This window comes from Stegostoma tigrinum, chromosome 23, assembly GCF_030684315.1.
Source record: "Stegostoma tigrinum isolate sSteTig4 chromosome 23, sSteTig4.hap1, whole genome shotgun sequence".
Lineage (NCBI taxonomy): Eukaryota > Metazoa > Chordata > Chondrichthyes > Orectolobiformes > Stegostomatidae > Stegostoma > Stegostoma tigrinum.
This window is the reverse complement of record NC_081376.1, coordinates 38,487,795-38,512,210: the sequence shown is the minus strand read 5'-3', so window position 1 is coordinate 38,512,210 and position 24,416 is coordinate 38,487,795. Positions and strand designations below refer to the sequence as shown.

Here is a 24,416-nt window from a genome sequence, read left to right as displayed (position 1 = left end):
GACCAAATGTGGGCTGGGTGTCTGCTTTTCAGAACAACTCTGCTCTGTTTGTCGAAATCACCCTGACCTACCCTAATATTTCTGTCCTGAGCCTGTTACAATGATCCAACAAAGCACAATGTGAGCTCGAGTATCAACATAACATTTTCCATTCAGACATTTAATAACCTCAAGTTCTCAGTATTGAATTCAATAACTTCTGAAACTGACCATACCAAGTCTATTTTCCATTTTTCTTACATTCTCAACTGCCCACCACCCAATGTACCCTGGATGTCTCTTAGGGAGGTATCTTGGTGCCAACAGCTGAGGACGGCTTTTAAGTGACCTACAGAATAGGCTCACTGATCCTGGCTAGTCAAACTTAAGATTTCATCAACTGACCTCCTACCTTCAACCTTCAACTGCATACCACCCCCCCGCAACTCCAACACATCAATCCTCACAGAGACCTGCCTTCACATAAATTATAACGGGTCTCAATTGTAGCTTATGTAAATCTGTTCACCCTGTTCTGAGAGACAGAAATTGCAAGTCTTTCATTTTGTGCATATCTGCAAACAATTTTCAAATATACATAGGCATTGATACACACTGCAGATTAACAAGTTCAGCAGGCTTTCTATTATAGAAATAACTTGATTTCCATTTTCAAGGGATCATTGGATATGATAACTGAATGGCTCTTAACATGAGAAGACTACCATAGCCTTTGCATACAAAAGACAAGTTGCAATCTTACATTTTGCTGCACAGAATATTTTCTATTCTGAAAAACTCCAATGCAGTAATAAGCCGCATGCCAAATTAAAAAAAAGAGCTAGGAAAGAAACTGCAAGGCATTAGTATTTTGTCACATATTTGGCAGCTACAGGTTCTGCATTGCAATTCCCTCAGGTCTGGACAAAGCACTTTTAGCCAACCAAGATGATGGCAACTAATGACTGCCAAATTTTTCCTTCCATTATCTGATTATTATAATCTTAGATGTTTCATGGATTAAAATGACAATTGAAAAGCAAGAAACGTGGACCTTGAGGGGCTGCAATGGTCACACTGAGGCAAACTCATCTGGAGAAACAAATACGTCTATACTGAAATTGCCATTTTATTTAAAGGTATTGAAACCAGGCAACTGAGTAAGCACCAAGGAATTTGCATATTCTGTTTAATTTACATATGTAGGATAATATGATATTTTGAGAAGTGGAAATAAAAATCACCTGCTGTTAGTCTACTTGGAACGACAATGGAGTTAGACACTGGAATACATACTGAATTATATTTCAACAGATGCTTCTAAGCTGCATAATGACAGGAAGGAAAAATAAGTTTGTGACATGAGCTGGAACTTTGTGTCTCCCTGCCTATTTCTCTCATCACTTCAGAAAACAGCACACAGTACTGACGCAAGTTGTGAAACAGTGAAAACACATTCTCCAAAAATTCAAAGATCTACATGTTCCACCTCAGATTCAGCTCATACAAGTCAAGCAATAAACTGTGATAAAAACAAAAGTGCTGGAGAAACTCAACAGGTCTGGCAGCATATGCAGAGAGACAAAAACATCTAATATTTCAAATCCAGTCACTCTTTGTTAGAACTGAAAGCAGTTGGTAGAGGTGGTATTTATGAAAGGGGTCAGGTAGGGCAAGGAGTAAATAGAATATGTGGAGCTGGTGATGAAAAAGAAAGAAAAAAGGAGAGGCAGGCAAGGGGATTGTTGATGATAAGGAGAGAGGGAGAGAGGGAGGGAGAAAAAGAGAGAAAATGGTAGGCGGGGTGCCAACGAGAATGTGAACCAATTTGTTGCGCACATTAGACTTTGATTATTTGGTTGTGCTCTAGTGCAGTTCTTTGGATTTTAGTAAAAGCTCAAACCCGACTACTAAGTAAATGTACTAAGTACTATACTGTACATGATGGTAAGACTACAGTGCAACATGCTCCACATTGTGTACGCCAACATACAAATTAGGACAGGAGTCAGTTTTGCCATTCAACAAGAGCATGGGTGATCTGATTGTGGCCTCAGCTTCGTATTATTGCCAACCCTTGACTTCCTTGTTAGCACAGGTCCAACCTCTACGCAGAATACTAACCTGTGATGTCTGAGGTCACAGTAGTATCGTGGCTTGTCTCAGAGGCCCATCTATATAGTTACTAAACCCTACCTCTACTACTATTGCAAAATTAATGAAGCCGAAGTTTGTTCTGACAAGGGCTTCCATTAAATTGCTTCATGCTTTTTCAAATATTTAAACCAGGCTGTGATCTGCAGGGTAAAAGATTAGCATAGGGAGGTGCTGTGGGGTGTGGGGAGGTGTTGGAAGTGGAGGAGGAGTTGACCAGGATGTCCCAAAGGGAATGGTCCCTGGAAATGCTGATAGGAAATGGAGGGGAATATGTGTTTGGTGGTGGCAGCCTGCTGGAGGTCACAGAAATTACAGTTATTGATCCTTTGCATGCAGAGGAATGATGCTGATCGAATGTAAATACTAAACTGTGGTCTTAGGTTATAAATTCAGCAACTCAAGGACTCTAAGCACTCTTTAACTGTGTAATCTTTATTTTCCCTGTCTGTTTTCCTTCTAACCTCATTAACTGTGTTTTGATAACATTGTTTTTTTGCGGAATTAGTAAATAACAGAATTCCTCAATCTTTCAGAGAAGAATACCATGGTAATTGACTCCTTCATTTACTAACAAATTACATTTTCATTGAAGTGTGAAACCTACACACTGAAAGAAAGTAAAAATATTTATTACTTCTGACCAAGGGGGTAGTGATTGTAACGAGGTCAGCCAGATGGACCTCATAGAATATGAGTTCCCTGACTGAACCAGATTAACAACCCCAAGCAGGGAGCCCTGACTGACAGATAAGAACAGGAGCATCAATCATCTTGTTTACTCTAAATGCTGACTCTGAGTGAGCTGAATCAGTGTCAAGGACTCTCCATATCTAAATAAAGGGTGACTTAGTGATGAGATAATGGTCTCTCTGGCATTCTTTCAAAGGTGGGGTTAAAAAAAAGGGAGCTGATCCCCTCTCCTCATCCAGTTGTAACAGACCTAATGGCACTCCCAACACAGTCATCCACGGATCTTATGCTGATTACTATAAAACTATTTGAATTATTTAATTTATGAATGCCCTGTATTACCTGTTACTACTAACCAGAAAGAAATCCACTTGATAACAAATTGTGGGTCTGGATGAACATAGCAGGCCAAGCAGCATCTCAGGAGCACAAAAGCTGACATTTCGGGCCTGGACCCTTCATCAGAGAGGGGGATGGGGTGAGGGCTCTGGAATAAATCTATTCCTGTTATCTCACCATAGCGTTCCTGGAAAGAACCATGTCAGGCATCTCCCACTTCCTTGTCTACAGAGGTCCTGGGGGGGGTCCCTGATCTATATTTGTCCACCTTATGAATGCTCATACTTACAAACGTGATCCCATACAGTCGTGTAATTTTAAACATCCATCATGTGAACATTGCCTTACGAAGTGCTGCTTTATGTTGTCCTGCATTGTGTTGCGAGTTATATGCCAATTTGCAAACAGGCTCAGAAACTGAACCTATTCACAACCTGGTGCCTGACCGTAATATTGTTCAGACATGTCAGCAAAGACATCCAGTTATTTTTTCCTTTGACTCTCAAGCGGTAGCTGAATGTAAGTGCTAACATATTCATCAGACAGCACACTACCTGTACAAATCTTGTAAGGAGACTTGTAAGAATGGTGAAAATATTGTGGCTTGACCTTGTGGACAATAGCAGCAGACTATAATCCCAACCTGTTTCTCATCTTCAACACTATTTCCCAATAGCAATCCCCAAAACTATCATTGGAGCTTAGGGAAAATAACAGCTGTTTAGTCCATCCACTGTTTTGTGCCAATGTACACAGCAGGGGCTTGGGCAATGTATTTCGATCAGAAAGACTGATGCCAGATCCTTGAACAAGATAGCATCCTTCAGATTACGTATTAAACTGGGCTCCAACTGGCCTCTCAGGTGGCTGTAAAAGAGCTCATGGATGATTGAGGATGCGGTTGGATAATTAACCCTCATCTAAAGCTTAAAAACAGGTGTCCTCTTCATTCATGTTGCAGCTCAGTGTGGTAACGGTCACCGTCTTTCCTACATTAATGACAGTGACCACGTATCAGTGGTGCTTCTTTGGATGTAATGCATTTTGCGGCATTCTCAGGTCATGACAGGTGCTACATAAATGCAAGTTCTTTCTTTGTTTCTCATAGACTACAAACATAAAAGCCATAACGCAATGTAAAAGGTTTCCATAGTCTTATCCGACCATAGGGCTCTTCTCTTTTTAAGAGACAGACAATTGTTGGCAGTTTAACCTGAAGATCACCACACCCCAGGTGAGGGACGAGAGGTGAGGTTGAGAAGGAGAGCCATTCATGGTAACCTCAGCTGGTGTAGGAATTGAACACATACTATTGGCATCACTTTACATTACAAGCCAACTGTCCAACCAATTGAGCTAACCAAACTGGTCTCCCTGATATTCAGCAGATGCTTTAACACGCCGAGAGGTGGCACCACCTAAACCAATTTATACTGTAGGTTTTTTCGATGTGTGCAGAACATCGCACTATAACATTAGAGGAAGGAAAGATCAAGCTTCAGCATCAGCCTTTGCTATTACCTATATTACAGCATATGCTGATGCTAAAATTGAACATTTAAATGTAGGTGCGGAAATAGACCTTGCCAGATTTGGAGCTGTTAAAGCTGATCAGCTTCTGGTCCTGATGGTATTCACTCCTGGGGGCTTCTATATTTAGTTGCTCTTTCAAAACTGGAATTTTTCCCAGTGACTGGGAGAGAAGACGCCTATGCTGACTATTCTTTAAGCAGAGAGAAACAAGTAAAAACCTAGAGATATTTTATAATTCGTTGATGGAATGTGGGCCTGCATTTATTGCCCATCATTAATAGCTATTGGTGTTGGTGAGTTACATTCCTGAATTGCTGCAGACCATTCAGTGCAGGAGCAGTCACAGGGCAGTTAGGAAGGAAGATCCAGAATTTGGCACAGTGATAGCGAAGCAGCGGGTGATATGGTTCCAAGTTAGAATGGCATGCAACTTGAAATGGAATTTTCAGGTGGTGGTGCTCCAATGTGTCTGCTCACTTTGTCTTTCTAGTTGGTAGACATCACAGATTTGGAAATTGCTGTTGAAGCTGTCTTGGCAACTTGATGCAGTGCATCTTCTACATGGTAGAATCTGCTGCCACCCCGCACTGAAAGTTGAAAGAAGGGTGGATGGATTGATGGTGACTTGAATTGTTAAGTGCTAGATGGCTTCGAGCTTGTGTGGTGTTTAAGCTGCATTCTTGCAAGCAAGTGAAGAATATTGTATCACACTCCTCACTTGTGCCTTGTATATAGTGAAGAGGCAGTGGGGTGTTAGGGAGCTGAGTCTGTTGATACTGAATTTCAACATCTGAAACTCACTTGTAGCCACAGTATATACGTGGGTGGTCCAGTCATACCCCAGGATGTTGATGGTGGAGATTCAGCTGTATCAATGTCTTTGAATGTCAAGAAAAAATGGTGCAACTTTCTTCTGCTGGAGATGATCATTATCTAACACTTGTGCAACATAATATTCCTTGCTATTTGTTAGCGCAAGTATGAATGCTGTTTAGATCTTGGTGCACTGATATCTGAGCAATGTTCCTTCTAAGCTACACTGCCACTGCAAGGTCCCTCTGATGTTCCATGTACACTGATCTGCATTACATTGCATTAACTTCCAGTTTTGGAATTCAATGATGTGCAGGGACCTCAGATGTTTGCACACTGAAGAAAAGTTCAGATGGAGTCAGAGCAATTGCGAACGGAATTGAACAAGTCCATTAAGGGCTTAAACACCAGAAAGTTGTGTTTTTTTTTCTGGTGAACCGTTGACCTCTCAAAGAAGTAGACAGTGAGAGTAGATTCACCGCAAGCATTCAAAAGAATGTTTTATAAGCTATAGAGTCTTAGGGTCATACAGCACTGAAACAGGCTCTTCAGCCCAACCAATCAAGGCCAACCAAAATCCCAATTTTCTCCAAATTACAAGAAGTAAGTGTATTATCAGCAATTTGGAACGTTGGTGGGTGTTAAAAAGCATCTCACTCCTTCTATAACCCCCAACGATGAGTGCACCACTTCAGTGCTGGCATCTTGGATTTTTGTCACTCCACTACTGACATGCCTTCTGCTGGCAAGGCCCTGAACTCTGGAATTCTCTCCTTCAATCTCTCCACCTCTGCACTTCTCTTATCTTCACAAATTTGTATTGCACAGTATTCCTCGAGCAAGAGATGACTTTCGTCTACTGAATGAGAAATGTTTGATTACTCCAACATCAATGCTCTTATTAACAGTGATGCATGAGGTCAAATGTAGCAGAGAATTATGACCATGTCACCATGTATTCAGCCACCTTCACCAGTTCTTTGCAACATGTCATCCTGTACCTAAGGATACCACTGCATTCAGTAAGTTCAAAGAAAGTTCATTGGGCTCATGCCTGGGAAGAGGGCGGTTCTCCTATGGGAAAAGATCTGACGGGCTGAGCACAAACCCATTGGACTTTAGAAAAAACTGGGAAGTGATCTTGTGGAAATTTATAAGATCCTGAAAAGACTTTGCAGTATGAATACTGGGCGATGTCTGAGGAAGACTAGGATTAGTACACACAGTTTGGAGAATAACAGGTGAGGAGAGTTTTCTTTTCCCTGATCGTTGTTCATCTGTGAAATTCTACTCCCACAAGATTGGGGAAGCTGTGTGGTTGAGTTTATTCAACGCAGGTATTTGATGGACAATGGAATCAAGGCTTCTGGGTGCAGATGGGAAAAATGGGTCTGAGATCACAGACTTCAGCGAAGATCTTAACATGAGGTAGAGCAAGCTTGAAATCTGAACAGCCTACGTCTACTGTTAAGTTCTATGTTCCTATCAATTGAGGGTTTGTAATTGAAGAGAAATTGTGAACTTTGCTGCGTTGAAGCTGGCAGATAAAAGCACAGTCAATTCTTTTTGACAGATCTATTGAGTTAGCCTTCTGAGACCCAGGCAACAACATGCTGTGTGTTTTTAGCATTTTTGTTTGTAAAGGGAAGTGCTTACTGCATGAGATCAAAGTTCTGTGTGAGCCTTTACCGTACTGGAGCTTTCTACAACCCTATATACCAATGCCAGTTGTAACAAACCTCTTCACACTGACTTTTGTGTGCCCCCAACATGTGTGTTTTCAGTTGGGGTTGGTACGTAACATAGTTCACCAACTATGTTCTCATCTAGCTGTGGGTAATTCCCCATTATGTGGGGATAGATGGGCACCACAATTGACAACACGTCTGTCATATTTCAATAAATTATTAACTGAGTTTGTGCAAAATGCAATGGACCCCAATATTCCTACTGAGATTAGCAGAACTGTCAAAGAATTGTGAATCATTAGAATTCTGTGCCTCAGATTGAGTATATACAACTAGAAGTCAAAAGATTTTTATACTGTGAGGCAAATAAAAGACAGGACATTGTGAGGGTTGTAGAGTTAAGGTCAAAAATCTTGTTGAATGTACATCAAGGTCAAAGGGCTAAATGGTCCACCATGTCACGCATTTCTTGCATTCATGTGTTCTGAAATGAGAAAATATTGTAGGGCCAAGCTCTATCAATAACCACCTAAAGGCCAGCTGAGATGGAAGAGAAAGACCGAACATTCGTTCATTAAAACCCAGGAACAGGCCATTCATCGTCTCAAGGCTGTCTGCCATTTAATGATATCATGGCCAATCTGTGACCTTACTCCGTATACCTGCCTTTGGCTCATATCCCTTAAAGCTTTAATAATAATTAACACTAATACAGCTACCTCAGATTTAAAATTAGCAACTGATCTAGCATCCAATTGTGGAAGAGACTTCAAAACATCTACTGTCCTTTGTGTGTAAATTGCTTCCTAACATTTAGTTCTAGAATCCCCAACCAATGGAAATCGTTTATTTTTATGTACCCTCACTTTTCTTGTTAATATCTTGAAGAAACAGAGGAGTCTTTATGCTAACCATAGTCATTACTACTGAGACTAACTTTATATTTTAGAATTTAATTGCAATTAATAAATCTATCTGCTGTTTTGATGGGATTTGAACCCAGGAGCCCAGAATATTAGCATGATTACTAGTTTAACGACATTATCATGACGTCACCATCTCCTAACACAGCCTGACGTAAGTGAGGAGAGAAAATAACTGGAAACGCTGTTTAATCAGGCAAATATTCATCAGATTATTATGGCATGCCATGACACAGCTAATGATAATCATGGGTGGCATGGTGGCTCACAGTGCTAAGGACCCAGGTTTGATTCCACACTTGGAGACTATCTGTGTGGAGATTGCACATTCTCCTGTGTCTTTTTGGGTTTCCGCCAGGTGCTCCCGTTTCCTCCCACACGCCAAAGATGTGCAGGTTAGGTTTATTAGCCATAGGAAATGCAAAGTTACAGGGGTAAGGTGGTGGGGGGGTGAAACTGGGTGAGATGCTCTTTGGAGGCATGGTGTGACTCAACGGGCCAAATGGCCTGATTCCATGCTGTAGGGATTCTATGAACTAGAAGACGTAAACAAGGCTTTACGAAAGGAAAATCCTGTTTGACAAATTTATTGGAGTTTTTTGAAGATGTAACTGGTAAGGTAAGTATTGGGGAAATCCATAGTTGTAATATAGCTAGATTTACAAAAGGCATCCAAAAAAGTATTACACAAAAGGGTAATAGTCAAGAAAAGAGCTGATAAAATTGGGGCTAATATATCAGCATTGGTCAAGGATTGGTGAAACGCAGAGAGTGAGTATAAATAGGGCATTTTCACACTGGCGGGATAGAATGCCCACTTGTACCACTCATTCAGAAATCCTTTAGTGAAATTGGTATTGCTAACATTTTACTCTGCAGATCACAGCCTGGCTTAAATATTTGAAAAAGCCTGAGGCAATTTAATGGAAGTCCTCCTCAGAAACTTTAGCTTCATTAATTTGTATCAGTCGTAGAGATAGTGTTTAATAACTATTTGGATGGGCCTCTGAGATAAGCTACAATACTACTGTGACCACAGACATCACGGGTTAGTATTCTGCGTAGAGGTTGGACCTGTGCTAACAAGAAGGTCAAGGGGTTGGTAAGAACGTGAAGCTGAGGCCATAATCAGATCACCCATGCTCTTGTTGAATGGCACACCAGTCCCCTGTCCTAATTTGTATGTTGGCATACACAGTGTGGAGCATGTTGCACTGTAGTCTTACCATCATGGACAGTATTATAACAAACATATTTTAACATTTACTTAGAAGTCAGGTTTGAGCTTGTACTAAAATCCAAAGAACTGCACTATAGCACATAAACTGTGCAGTAAATTGGTTAACAATCAAACACTCATAACAGCCACTGACATTAGCACAATCAAACTAGGAAATGGGATTTTCTAGATATTAAGGGTATTTAAAGACGTCAGGGAATATGGGGATAGCATGGGACAATGCCATTGAGGTAGGAGATCAGCTACGGTTAACTTAAATGGCACAGCAAGGTCAATGGGCTGAATGGCCTACTCCTGCTCCTACTTCCCACGTTCCTTTTTGATTTTTAAGGCAATGTAAGTGTTACAGGTGTCTTAAACATTGTTGGCCACCCCATTCTCTGCCATGTGTGGTTTTGCATTCCCAGTACTGCATTCATATATCTCAAGAAGTTGCTCTTCCTCTGTCCATAAACATTTCTGGTGTGATCAAGTCTCTAATTTATTGTCAGAGTGAGGACCTAGAGGCAATCAGTTTCTTCACTTCAAAGGAACTTCAAGATTCTCCTTTCATATGTCCCCAAACCAACCTCAACTGAAAGCACAGTCAGTTGACAACAACTCTATCTCTCTACTCATGGCACTACTCCAACGCTGTCACCATTCCTTCCAGGCCCATTCCTCAACCAAATTCACGACAACATAAGTCATCAGCTTAAAAACTTCCTCTTTGTTCCTCTTTCTACAGATGCTGCCCAACCTGCTGAATATCTCTAGTACTTGTTGTTTCTTAAATCAATAGAACATATGATTCAATCGTGATCACATTACTGTTTGTGATTCGCTGTCGTATGTGACTGACTGCCAAACCACACAAAATAACATATTGCTTCCCCAGAATATCAACACAATTCTAAAATAGGAGGATGACTAATAAAAAGATGTAGCAATTGAAGTCAACCTTGTTATGCAGAATCCCTTCAACAAAGCACATACTTTCTCCCCTATTTTGTATCTGTATTAGCATGCATTGTATCAGTTCTCCTAAAACCCATGATGAGGTTATGTACTCGCCAGTATTGATTTAGCACAATCTTATTGGCCTCTGCAAACCATCATAAAGTTCTGTATTGCTAAAGCACAGGAAGTATCCATATCTACCAGACCATTAGTATGTGCCAGGAGGATAGATCGATAGATCGATCTATTGATCTATCGATCAATCAATAGAGACTTGCAATCAACCTTCCCAATCATGACAGACTTTACTGTGGCTGAGGAATTTGAACCTATGTAAAACCAAAGGGAATCTGTGAAGCAGATTCACGTGTAAGTACAGTGGCCATTAATTTGCTGAACATCCATCTAGCAAAAGGATGACAGCCTGTCTACCATGTATGTTTATTCTCAATACTATGTTCTGTGCAGACTACATATCCCTTCCACAGACCATCCCTTCTCAGGTGAAAAATGATTCTTAACTATGGCCTAATCATTCCTTAACTGCTCTTAATCACAAATTGAGCATGTGCATATACATACAAAAAAACCCCAAAGAACTGCAGATGCTGGATATCAGAAACAAAAGCAGAAATTGCTGGAAAACCTCAGCAGATCTGGCAACCAAAATGTTGCTCCCGAAACATTAACTCTGCTTTCTCTCCACAGATGCTACCAGACCATCTGAGTTTTTCCATGCATACACTCATACTAGATTGATACAATATTTAAAACATTAGCGCAACAGGCAAACGCCAGCACACAGACCATTCTCGATAGCTGACAAAACCTAAATCCTAGGGTATTCCATCCCTAAACCTCTACACATTTCTCTCCTATTTTGAGACACTATTTAAAACCTACTACTTTGATCACCTGCCTCAATATGTGGGTGATGCTTGAAGCTTCCTGGTGATAAAGTGCTTTGTGTTTTACTGTGTTTGGTGACAGAATAAAATGCCATTGCATGATTTAGAGTTGGTTAGACAGACATAGGTTTAACGTAATAGTAATAAAATGTCAATTAAGGCCAATATGAAGATCTCTTGATCCTGATGTTCGTGTAACTACATTGTGCAATAATATCTTAATAATGTATTTATATGTTTAAGATAAAGGTGTATTTTAATGATTTCTTAGAGTATACCATTCTATATGAGAAATCTAAAGAGTATTTGACACAAGGTGAAAACTTGTGGGGGTCCTTACATTTGAATCAATTTACTGTAAACTCTTTTATAGTTTTTTACAAGGCTATTTTGTTTGAAAAAAGAAATTCCTTGCAAACTGTCCAAAATGCTAACCTGGGTAGATAATAAATCAAGAATTTTATGGGGCTAAGCAAAGGTGATTACTTGCAGTTCAAATAGAAACCAACATTAAAAATACACCATAAGAAAGTGTACCTCTTGTGCTCATATCAAACATCTGTATTTTCCAATAAATGCCAATTGTATTAGTCTGGGCTGCAATATATACAGGGCCGAAGTCTCTCATTATTCTGCAATTACATATAACATGCCACCCCACCCTAAAACAGGTACATAACATGCAGTAGACCAAGAAAAGATACTGAATTTGCCATCACCTTTTAGAAGTGTTTTTGTTTGCATCTTTAATCAAGCAATGTCCAGGGGTTTTTAAAGTTACTTCATAAACATCAGGCCATATGTTCTATGTGGATCATTCCATGAGCAATGGCATCACCCAACTCAAACCGGTGAAATGGACCAACAGTCACTCAACATGAGATATAAGAGTTACATCAGTGTAGTAGTCGCTGGCCACATTTCAAGAGGCTGTAAGTGACAGGTTGGGATTGGAATCAGTTCTTACAAAAGGAGTTAATGAGCATTTGTAAGCATGCCTCAATAGTGGTGTATTGTAACATGGTTCTGTTTGGCTTTGTGGCTTGGAGCAATGTTGTGGTGAGGTAGCTGTGTCCCTATCTGTGAACCTAAAGAGCTAAGTTCATGCATCACCTCAGGACCTGGTAGCTATGGAAGGTCATTCACAAAGTGGCCAAACAGATTATCAATCTACAAATCTTTCCAATATTCCAATGGTTGTCAGTATGAGTGAGAGACAGAACTATAACGTGATCGATAGAACATTGGCATGAGGAGCAAACAGATACACAGAGAGAACCATGTCACAACAGCAACACAACTGCACCCCCATGTTAAAAACAAGCATAATTCTTGTTTTCACGACTGACTACAAGAGGACAGAACCTTGAGAACCACAGAGAAGCTCACAGCTGTATTTGAGAAATTCAGTGGAATGGCACAGGTCCATAGCAAAACAGACTGAAAGCTTCAAACAGGTAGAGAGAAGCTGAAGCAAATTATTCAGGAACGATGAGAAGAATTTGCTATTTCCAGGAGAAACAGAGAACAGATATTAAACACTAGATATTCTGGGTGCTGAGAAATAGGCTATATACAATGCAATCACTCCTAATTTCAGCGTCGCTTCAGGGAGCTTCAATGCAACAAGAAAAGGAAGGTTAGAGTATCATGGAGCATAGGAGGCTTAAGAACATAACGTCAATTTGGAGACGTTGCAGAGAACAGGCTGCAATTCTGACCCTTTCCATTATGAGGGAATTACGAAGACATTCTGCTGTGGGGCTATTGAAACAAAAGGTGGCCTTGAAATGTAAAGAAGGTTAAGAGCTACTGAAGTAGGGAAAAGTAGCTTGCTACAAAAAAGGATACTACATTTTCTGACGAAGGGTCTAGGCCCGAAACGTCAGCTTTTGTGCTCCTAAGATGCTGGGTGGCCTGCTGTGTTCATCCAGCTTCACACTTTGTTATCTACGTTTATTGAGTTGGCTGTAGAATTGGATCCAATGTGGCATTTTCCTCAGAGATTAGGGAGCAATTACTGGTCAATCATTTGATTAGTTGAAGGGTGATGGGAATCGAACCATAATTGGTAATAGGTGACAGCTCTTGTTTGAATTACAGGAGGCATAAATGAGCTGGATTTAAACAACTGAGAAAAAATAATATTATTTCAGCAGAGATGGACATGACAGAAGTAAAGAAGTAAGAATTTAACTGTTGCATTTTGAAAAACAATGGTTCCAATATGAAGGTACATCTTTATTAAAATACATATTTGAGAGTCATCAGAGTCCTTGCTCTATCAATTTTAATTCTTTGTTTTGATAAAGGTCAAGATGAGAGATTTTACATTTTGTTTCAAATTTCCATATTTCAAACTTTTCAAGTGCTCACCAGCTACCTAATGAGCACATTGTATTTATTATTCATGCTATGCACTTGTCATCGAAATATTCAACCAGATTATATAATCAGATGGCACATCTGTTCTGGTGTGTAATGTTGCGGAATGCGAAACATAATATTTCTGTCTGTCTGACTTTGTCTCTGAACAATGTTTCGATGTTTAGTCAATAGAATCATCACTACAACCAATTATGCATTGAAATTAATGTGGAAGAGTCACTACCTATGACAAACCAGTCTGTGGCGCATCGAGGACAACAAAGATAAACATCACCAGCAACAATACCTAGATAGCACCTTTAATCTAGTCAAACATGCCAAGGCACTTCACAGGTGTGTAATCAAACACCATTTGACACTGGGCCACATGAGGAAATATTAGGCAAATGTGACCAAAGCTTAAAGGAGGAATGCGAGAGAGTGAGGGAAGTAGAAAGGTTTGGGGAAGGGATACCTGAGCTTCAGATCTGGACAGATGAAAGCAAGAAGATTATGGGGTGAGAGAAGGACGCAGAAATATGGAGTGTTAAGGCCATGAAAGAATATGAAAAAGAGAGTATGGGAATTATACAGCTGTGATGTTGCCTGATGTGGAGCTATTTAGGTCAGCAAGACAGGGAGCAATGGGTGATTAGAATTTGGTTTGGATTAGAATAAGATATTCCAGTGAAGTCAAGTTTTTGGAGCATGCAAAAATATCCAAACCCTTCGCACAACATTATATGCAATAGAAATGCAAGTTTCAATTTGGTCAAAGAGAGAATGTCCTTAAACTGTTACTTTTGAATTCACAAATTTATTTGATTTGATGTGTTATGATCACATGTACCGAGATACAGTGAAAAGTAGTGTTTTGCATGCTATCCAGGCAAATCATATCCTACGTAAATAAATCAGGGTAATACTTAGTTAACTTGCAGTCTTAGGTGAGAAAGAATACATTGGGAATATTTGAAATGAAGCAGAATTGCCCATGGGGTGAATTCAACCTCATATTACAGTGGCAATCTGCCAATATTTGCCAAATATAGCCCAACTCAGAAAGATCATCACTTTCTCTCCCTTCTCCCCTCATACCTTACACCACCTCTACCATCCCATCTCCTTACCACCACTCACACCGTCAAACCACAGTCTCTCAAAAGCTACTTCTTTCTTTAATCCAACCATGCGGGTAATAGTTAAAATAGGATTCAGCCATCAAGAGCTCTTCTGGAATAAGTGCAAGTTGATTATGGTAGCAATGATTACCCCTCAGCCACCGTGATTATCCACACTGCTAACAGCTTCTCTGAAGCTGTTGTAACCACAGTAAAAACTCTGAATGGCCAAAGGAGAATAGATGAATATGGAATTATCTAAGACTTTTTTAAAAAAACCAGTGCGCCGATTCTATACAAAATGTAACAGTCATGTGTGCATTGATGCCAAACAGATTCCTAGCATCCACATTTTAAATTCTGTCTCAACTGTACCACCAAGGGAAGTAATGAGTGGTAAAGGGTGAAATAAATAATTCAGCAGGTAAGAGTCAACACAGATCACTCTTACTCAGTTCCTATATATAAAGGCACGCTGATCAAATTCAGCAGTTTTGTGCCAGTCATGACTCAGTTAGTAGCCCTCTCACTGCTGAAGTCAGCAGGTCATAGCTTCTAGTCTCACACAAAATTTCAGCATGTCACAAGCAAGGCCACAACTTTGGTGCATCACTTTGCGCTCCAAAAAAAAACACTACAGCATGCACTAACTTATTCATAGCTGAAACAATTCAGGATCACTTTTTTATGTCATTAATTCCCACTGTGAATTGCAGCATCGATGCTCATCAGCAGAAATAGCTCAGTTGGGAAAACATTAGACTGAAAATCTAAAGGTCCTGGTTTGAGCACATATGTTTGGTTTTATTATGTCAATAGTCAACATGGTAATAGTAAGCTCTGACAAATAGATAGTCCTGTGGTGCAGATTTCTGAAGCTTCTCGCCCAATTCCAGCACCACCGCGGATACATCAGTCCTAGACCATTTTAAATAAGTAACGTAAATAAAATGCGATAGCAGAAACTTCATAAATGGCACATGCTGAGGTTGGAGCCAGGGCACATTCAGTCAGAGTCAGGCAGCACAGAAGCAGACCCTTCAGTGCAACTTGTCCATGCCGCCCATGGGTCAAGTCCCAACGAGCCCCACTTGCCTGCGTTTGGTCCATGACACTCTTAATCTTGCCCAATCACGTACCTGTCCAAATGTTTTTTTAAAAATGGTGTAACTGTACCTGCATCTACCACTTCTCTGGCAGTTCATTCCATGCACAAGCCACCCTCTGTTAAAATGTTGCCCCTCAGGTCCCATTTAAATCTTCCGCCTCTCACTTTAAACCTATGCCCTCTAGATTTGAACTCCCCTACCCTAGAAAAAAACCTTTGCTGTTAACTTTATCTATGCCCCTCATGACTTTATAAACCTCGATAAGGTCACCCCTCAACTTCCTATGGTCCAGCTTATGTAGCCTCTCATTAGAACTCAAATCCTCCAGTCCCAGTAGAGTGGGAGTTCAGAAGATTGATCTGCACATTAAAAAAAGCAGTCAGCCTAAAAGATTAAGGAGGGATAAATTTCACTGTGAGAGCAAACAAGCAACAAATATAAAAAGAATGATAGTGGACGTGTTCTAAAGATAATTATAACAGAGTTAACAAAGTGAACATTGGTCCGATATAAAGTGTGATTGAGGAATTAATCATGGTAAATAAGGAGGTCGCAGATGAACTGACCAGGTATTTTTCATTAGTTTTAGCTCAAGAGGAAATAGGTAACATCCTAGAAATAACTGTAAATCAGGAAGTAGATGAGGAGGAAAATTACAATTACTAGGGAGTGGCACTGATGAATTGTTGGAGCTGGAAGCTGGCAAGAACAAAAGTCCAGAAGAACTTCATCCCAGGATCTTAAAAGAAGAGGTCATTGAGATGGGCGATTCATTGGTTTTAATTTCCCAAAATTCACTAGATTCTAGAAAGGTTCCATCAGATTGAAAATTCCAAACATAACTCCTTTATTCAAATAGAGGTGATTAAAGAGTAGGAAATTATAGGCTAGGAGGCTTCAACTCAGTCATAGTGAAGACATTAAGAAACTATTCTTAAAGACATCATAGCGGGGCACATTGAAAAGTTCAAGGTACCGGGCAGTGTCATTATGGTTTCGTGAAATGGAAAACAGATTTACCTAATTTATTGTGGGTTATTTGAGGAAGAATGCAATAAAACATCATGTGAATATTGTACATTCTGCTTGCGCAGTGGATGCTGGGATACATACTTTGTCAGCTGATCTGATGATAGCCATTTTTTAATACTATGCTAATCCCCCCTGCAGAATAGGACAAACCAGATTGGACAGCATATTTTCGTCAAGTTAGAATCACAGAATTCCTACAGTGTGAAGAGGCCATTCAGCCCACCAAGTCTGCACCAACCCTCTAAACAGCAAACTACCCAGACCTAGTCCCCCAACTCCATCCCTGTAAGGGAGCATTTTCCATGGCTAACCCAGCTAGACTAGACAGCCTTGGGCAACAGGATGCAATTTAGCACAGATAATCCACCTAATCTTTGAACTGTAGGAGGAAACTGAAGCACCTGGTAGAAACCCACGCAGACACAGGGAGAACATGCAAGCTCCATACATACTATCACCCAAGGCTGGAACTGAACCTGAGTCCCTGGCACTGCGAGGCAGCAGTGCTAACCACTGAGCCACCATGCCACACCAAGTTAGCTGAAAAGTTACTTAAAACAGCACTCTTGGTCTAATAACTAGGAAAATAAGTCAGAAATTCCACTTTCTCAAGAGTCCAGTGTGGAATTATATGAGTACTTAAAGATATAAAAAAAACCAGGATCCACGGTGAAGCTCTCTACCACTGATTAGTGTGTGAGCAGTCACTGTCAGCTCCCTTTGACCAACGCACCAAAAGCTCTAGGGCATCAATGGACCCACATCCAAATCAGTTCCTAAAGGAAAAGGACAGGGAGAAAGTTGACAGGTATTTTGTTTCATTAGGAATTATAACAAGCAAATCTCCTTCCTAGTGGTAGGGTTCTGTTGGAAGGGCTGTGTTAGAGTAAATATGGAGAAATTATCTACTAGCAGGAGGTTTGATAGCCAGAGGAAACAGATTGAAGATAACTGGCAAAAGGTCCAGAAGGGAGATGAGGAGAATTTATTTTACTATGCAGCAAGGTTTGGAATGCATTGCCACTAGGCTGTTGGGAGCAGCTTCCCAAAGGCAATTAGATATATACTTGGGAAAGAAACAACTGCAGGATTACAGGTAAAGAACAAGGGAACTGGGATCAATTAGCTTGCTCTTTGAAAGTGTCTCAAACTGGTACAGAGTGCCCTCAATCTGTGCTGTATGTTGATTTGCTGAAAATACCTTGCCATGTCATGTTTCAATGCCAAACTGGGAGGCTTGTGTATTTCTGCTAATACAGGACTCGCTCCAATTTACTGTACAGCATTGCACAGTGAAAGGAACAACCCTGCTTGTTGAACACCTCACAGTCAGGCAGCAATAATCCATTGCTATGTTCAGTCATTTTGCTGCAAACTTGCACCTGTTGAAATATATTTATTATAGGTTCCATTATCTCAAACAGGGCTCATCTAGTGTCTAAATGTACAATCTTATTGCCATCCACGGAGAGTTTTATAATTCTTACATATCACATGAAACATGTATTTTATTATTTTTAAAGGTTCATTTGGATACACTCAACCCTCATTTTGCTGCAATACATTTACCAAAACAGGTCCAACTTACAGTAAGCAAATAATTTTGATACTTGATATTAGAAATCTCATTAGGGACCATTGTGATAAGTTGATTTTCACAGTCACTAATGCTTCTGTTATGCTATTTTTAAAAAAAAAACTCTGAAGGTGATGGCTCGTGTCCCTGACAGACAACGTGATCCCATGTGTACCAGAGTGCAATTGGTCATGCTTTCCCATGTGAGAAGAGACCAATTGTGAGCATGCTGTTTGACTCTGGAGGCCGTGCAATGGATTGTGGTGAAATATGCACGTACACTCTCCTGCAAGTAACAGTTGCTATGGTCTGACTCTTCCAAGTGTTGAGCTCAGAGTGACCTCCCCATAGTAAACCCACAGAGATCGCAAATCCAGAGACTGGCCAGGAATCAAATGTGGGTCCTTCCTGGAAATACGCAATTGTGCTGCTGCCTCTGGCACGCACCCTCCAACGGGCCACAAACTCTAGTGGGGTAATGAGACAAGATTTAAGGGTTATGGGCTTCGAGATAGCAATGGCTGTCATTGGAGCTCTGACTAAGGCTGCCAGACCTCTCTAAATCCTTGTTCTTTCTTTAATAGAGGACATGACCTAACTAACCAATCTTTGAGGCCTGACTCCTATTTCAAAAATGCCAAGAAATGGTCTATTTTTCAAATAAGAGTACCCTGTAAATCAATAACTTGATCCCATTGCTCCTGCCTTGCCTCAGAACCACAGCTCTCATTATGGGGTGATGGCGACTTTCAACCCTTGAAATGAGTTGACAGCAAGCAAGAAAAATAAGCTTAGGAAACTGTGCAAGTTTAATATATGCACTAAAGATTCACTTGCTTCCCTTTATTTGGTGGATGTGATAAAAGTGATGTAAAGCCACACATTTATTTTTATGTGTCATTCAATGACAGGCAGTGTTTATCAAAGCAGTGGGTGAAAAATAGTGCCTTTAGCCAAATGGATTCCATGTGCACTGGCACAAATTCAAGCCAATAAATAACAAGGAATACTCGCTCCCAACACGCATGCAATGTAAATACAAACACTCAGTGAGGTGTGCGTGTGTTCAGGCAAGCAGTGGGACTAACTGAGCAACTCTTTCAAAAACAAGATGATCTGACTGGCCTTGTTCTGTACTGTACCATTCTATGGTACTGAAAGCACAGTTCAACCCGTGAAGAAACGCAAAATGTAAGCAAATCTCACCCTGAAGTCAATGCCCACTGTAGAAATAAAGCTTCCTGCTAGGAAAGCTCCATCCTTAAAACGCACCAGCAAACAGGTTTTCCCCACTCCAGAGTCTCCAACCAACATCACCTGAAATAAAACAACAGGTTGTTACTGAGACAAGCATGGGCCAGACATAAATAAGGAACAGTTGTTTAATGGGTTGTTAAAAATGCCCCTACTTTTTCAGCATGCCTGCAGATACTGGGAATGATCATCTTAGGGAATCGCAGTTTGAAATCCATTAATTAATAACACCACAAAACTGCACCAGATTGTAAGTTTTTTTAAAATTTAACTTTCAATGAGGGATGCAACGCAAAAATGAGCAAAATATTCATATTACTTAGAATGTACACAAATAAAAACAGACCATTCTACCAAACTGGGTTATGCACAAGCCTCTTCCTACACTATTTCATTTCACCCTATCATCAGGATACGTATTTGCAACAGTGGCTCACAGTTGGTGTTGTTGTCTAATGGTCTCAGCCCCAACAGCTATGCAGGTCTCCAGAGTTGTATCTTAGGTAGGATGTGTGCACGTTGGTAAAACAGTGATCATTCTGATTCAGAATCCAGCAATCCTAATTCAAATCTTGGAGGAACTTCATTTCCAGGATCTAGTGTTACCCTGGCAGTGGTACCTACTGCCTACAGGTCAAGCAAGATCCACCTGCCCCCAGTAGTGTGTCTTAACATGTGTGAACAGGTTAATTAGAAATAATTTCCTTGACTAGTGACCCTTATCAGAAAACACTGCATATTGTGTTATGGGTATGGGTAGGACTGTGTTCTGCTCCAAAGCCTTCGTTACTGAAATGCTCAAGACTCTCTTACAGCACAGAAAGAAGTCATGCAGCCCATCAGGGGACTTGGGCCACCTCTGACCTAAGGCACTCCAAAACTGCTATCTTCCACCTCCTACGTCTAATCTGTCACATTTTTAGCTGCTCAGCTACTGGACAGTAATCCAACACTGTGTTTGCATGAGTTTATGCAGCTGAAGTTTCTTTTTCCCTGATTCATTCACTGGATGAGGGTGTCACTGGCTAGGCAGCATGTATTGTCCATCCCTAATTGCCCAGAGGGCAATTACGAGCCAACCACACTGCTGTGGATCTAGAGTCACATATAGACCACACTAGGTTAAAGATGGTAGTCTCCTTCCCTAAAGGACACTAGTGAACCAGATGGGTTTTCCCCCACAATTTACGAAGTTAAAGGTCATTGTTAGATTCTTAATTCCAGATATTTATTGAATTCAAGCTCCACAATCAGCTGTGGCGGGATTCAAACCCGAGTCCCCAGAATATTATCTGGGTCTCCGGATTAACAGTCCATTGATAATACCAGCAGGCTATTGCTTCCACAATATGGAAGCTGGGGAGTGCATAGGGTATGAACTATCTGGGATTACTGGGAGCAGTATACCTGGTTAAACAAGAGCAGAAATGTGCTTGTTGGATCATACTCTACTTCAAAAATAGCCCTCGGAGTCATGCACATCCTGAAGCAGGGAAAATATACCCACTCACCCACAAGTCCTTCAATAACCAAGATGCTTTAAACTTCCCATTAAGAATCCTTTAACAATGGTCTAAGGGCAAGTGTCAAGATAAACTGTTCGGTCATTGGTCAATAACAATTGTACAGATGTTCCCGAACCTGTTCTTCCATTGATCTGAAACTCTGATTTTCCTGCTCTCCCACGAGCCTGAAATCCTAAATTCTCCATTCTCCCATTCCCAGTCCGAACGTCCCTGCTCTCCCATTTGCCTGAAGTCTGAAAGCTTCTGTTCTCTCATTGGCTTAAAGTCTTAAATGTGCCTTTTCTCCCATTGGCTAGAGGTCCTAACGTTCCAGCACTCCTATCAGGTCAGGGACAACAGTCCAGAAGGTCTGGCACTCCTATCGGGGAGCGTATTCTGTCCATTCTGCACGTCCTCAAGCTGTGTATGGGGGTTGGGAACTCCTCCAACCTGTCTTCAGCCTTACTAGAGCACTGTAAATTGTGGGAACGCTCAGCAGGTCTGGCAGCATGTGGAGAGAAATTAGAGTTAATGCTTCGGGTCGAAACATTCCTCAAAATCGAACCACTCGAATGCTGCTAGATGCTCCTCAGATACTGCCAGACCTGCTGCACTTTTCCAACAATTTCTATTTTTTTTGTTTCTGATTTACAGCATCCGCAGTTCTTTCTTTTTGTGTGCACTATAAATTGGACTGCTTCAGTGTGCTGTGTGTCTTGGCATCACTCTCAACAACTCGTTCAAAACTTCAACTACAAGGATGAGTAAGAAGAATCTTTTTCATCTTGAAAGCTAGCAACACAGGCAAAATTGGTTTTGAACTGATAAAGAAAATACTACACAAACACATGGGCAGCAGCCAGTAAATAAACCAGAAACAAAAATATGTCTTTGACTATCTTCCTGATACTGCCATTTTGTTTGTTTTATGATTTTGTATTTTAATTTTAAACACAAATCAAATCAAGACCACTTCTCTAGAAAGAGAATGGACGATTATAACCGGGGACTAACATGGTAGCCAGATGCAAATTCAGTTATTACCGATTTAGCTCCCCATTCCCCTTTACGATATTGGGAGTTTACAGCACCACCCGCCTCACCTCACCTCCGGTACAATTAACCCCCTCCTATCTCTCGATCCAAAATGAATGCCTTATAAATACTGAGACAGCCAGCAGGTTAAAAATACATGCTATCAAGCATATGACAACACAAGTTCATTACATTCTTCTAAAAATGAAAGGGCATTTGGAAAAAAAAACTTTTCCTGTTCAGCTGGCACTGTGGGCACTGCTTCTGCTAAAACTCGCCACCGAAAGTGGCACAAACGCAAACAACTGAGTCAGGAGTCAGCTGTCAGGTGAGCCTGGCTTATCTCCTTTCCCCCAACAAATGACTTCGCCTGCTACAAAAGGGTGAACACGTGCGGTGAGATGTGCTGTGCATGGCATAGCCTTGATCAAGGATGTCTGAAAGGGGTCAAGTGTTGGATCGACGGGCGATGACTTCGCCATTGCTCCCGGCCACGACAGCCCTCTAATCAGATTCCCGAATGAACCCTCCATTCTTTCTGCAACTAGCAAACAGGAAGCAATGAGGCCATCCCTTTAATCCATGTATACTGAACAGTGGAAGCTGGAGTTACACCCAATGGCTGTTACATAATCCATGTTCTCTATCCCTTATGATTTAGTATCAATGGAAGCCGGCTGCAAGCAGTTTACAAACTGGGCTTCAGGGCTTAAGTGAAATTCCACACCAGAAGTAAAAAAGGGGGGGGGTCATTGGATTACACACTTCGAAAGACAAACACTTGTAGGGCTATAGGGAAAGCGCGGGCGCTGTTACAATACAACTGAATAGTCCTTTCGAAAGAACCCGTACAAACGCGAAGAGTTACACGGCCTGTTGCGGTGTAGAGTGCATGCAAATTAATTCTTATGGTCTGGCTGGGGTTCAGCAATCACTTTGGGGGAGAAAATGCCAAAGGAGTGTGATTGTGAAGACTGGGCCGTGTTTCCACTCCCGGATCTGAATGTTTCAGACCAGAAATAGCACAAACCTGAAATAACAAGCTATGTACAGCATCATCAGACGGCCCGAACGGCCGGTTCCCGCACCCTGCGCCGTAAAAATGCCGAACCCTTGCTTTGACAAAGTATGTTTTTGCGTGCCTAGAAACGCAGAGAATGTTTTGTTTGCCCCAGACAGTTCCCGACAGCTTTCAATTCGCAAACGAAACAACTCACAACACAAAGTGTGCATGCAGTAAAACATCAGAAGGAAATAATCTGAGCTCAGCCAGTGCAACGTGAGAGGCTCCTTCCCGTTTACAGAGGACCAACCTTAAAAGCCAAGTCATAGAACTCGCTGCTGTTGCTCAGAGAGGGTCTGTTCGGCAGGATCACTCCGTTTATCAAAGCCTGGCCGCCGGAGTTGCTCTTCCGTGGTCTCGCCTCCTGTTCTTTCCCGCTGCCGGCTGGTAAGGTGGTGCTGGGAGACGTGTGACCCTTACTCTTCAGAGTCTTTTTCCTTGACATCCTTGACCCTAACCCTAACCAGGTCCGCAGCTCTGACAGAATCGGGATCGGGTGGGTTGGGGGGAACAGAAGGGGTGGGGGTGCGGGGAAGAATGGTGGTAAATTGCTCCTCTTTATTTTGTTGCTGACTGCAACCTCTTCACCCACTTGTGCGCAGCACAGCTGAACTCCCGAGGCTGATGTGGTGTGGCTTTTATTTTTCTTCTCGTGGGTTTTGTTTTTGGCCGTTCTGTTCTCTCACCTGGCGGCAGGGATCATGCCTGCTCTCAGAACTGGGATGATGTGCATCCCCGTCAGGTCTTGCAGCCACTTTCTACTTCACCATCAGCACCAAGCAGCGACAGTCCGGACCCCCCCTGCTTCCTGCACGCTTTGCCGAGTCCGCTGGGACAGACGCACCCACCTCCAACCTTGATCGACGGGACAGACAGCCAACCGGGGGAGACCCCGCCCACACGGCCCGCCAATGGACGCAGGGCATTGTGCTCGGGGGCGGGGAAACCGAGTGAAATCGACTGTGTAATGAAAAACACCTTTTCGCTTCTTAACCCCTTGTTACAGCCCGACACTGTCCACTTCCCCGTGTCTCCACCCCCTACCCCAGCAGCACAACAACAGAGGCAAAAAAGAAATGTACTCCAAATGCGAGGGAAGTACTGCCGAACCTGAGAGACCTGATATTGCAAACGACAAGTACAGG

The 24,416-nt window shown here is 41.5% G+C and overlaps 1 protein-coding gene across 1 annotated transcript in view; it reads right to left on the bottom strand.

Moving 5' to 3' along the window:
• Window positions 1-24,107, bottom strand: part of LOC125462590 (ras-related protein Rab-26-like) — a 352,335-nt gene extending 328,228 nt beyond the window's left edge. The window contains exons 1-2 of the mRNA XM_048552777.2: window positions 23,522-24,107; window positions 19,621-19,731 (exon numbers count right to left, since the gene is read on the bottom strand). Coding sequence (XP_048408734.1) covers window positions 19,621-19,731; window positions 23,522-23,716 — 306 coding nt within the window. The 5' untranslated portion in view covers window positions 23,717-24,107. The remainder of the gene's footprint in view (window positions 1-19,620; window positions 19,732-23,521) is intronic.
• Window positions 24,108-24,416: the final 309 nt, after the last annotated feature.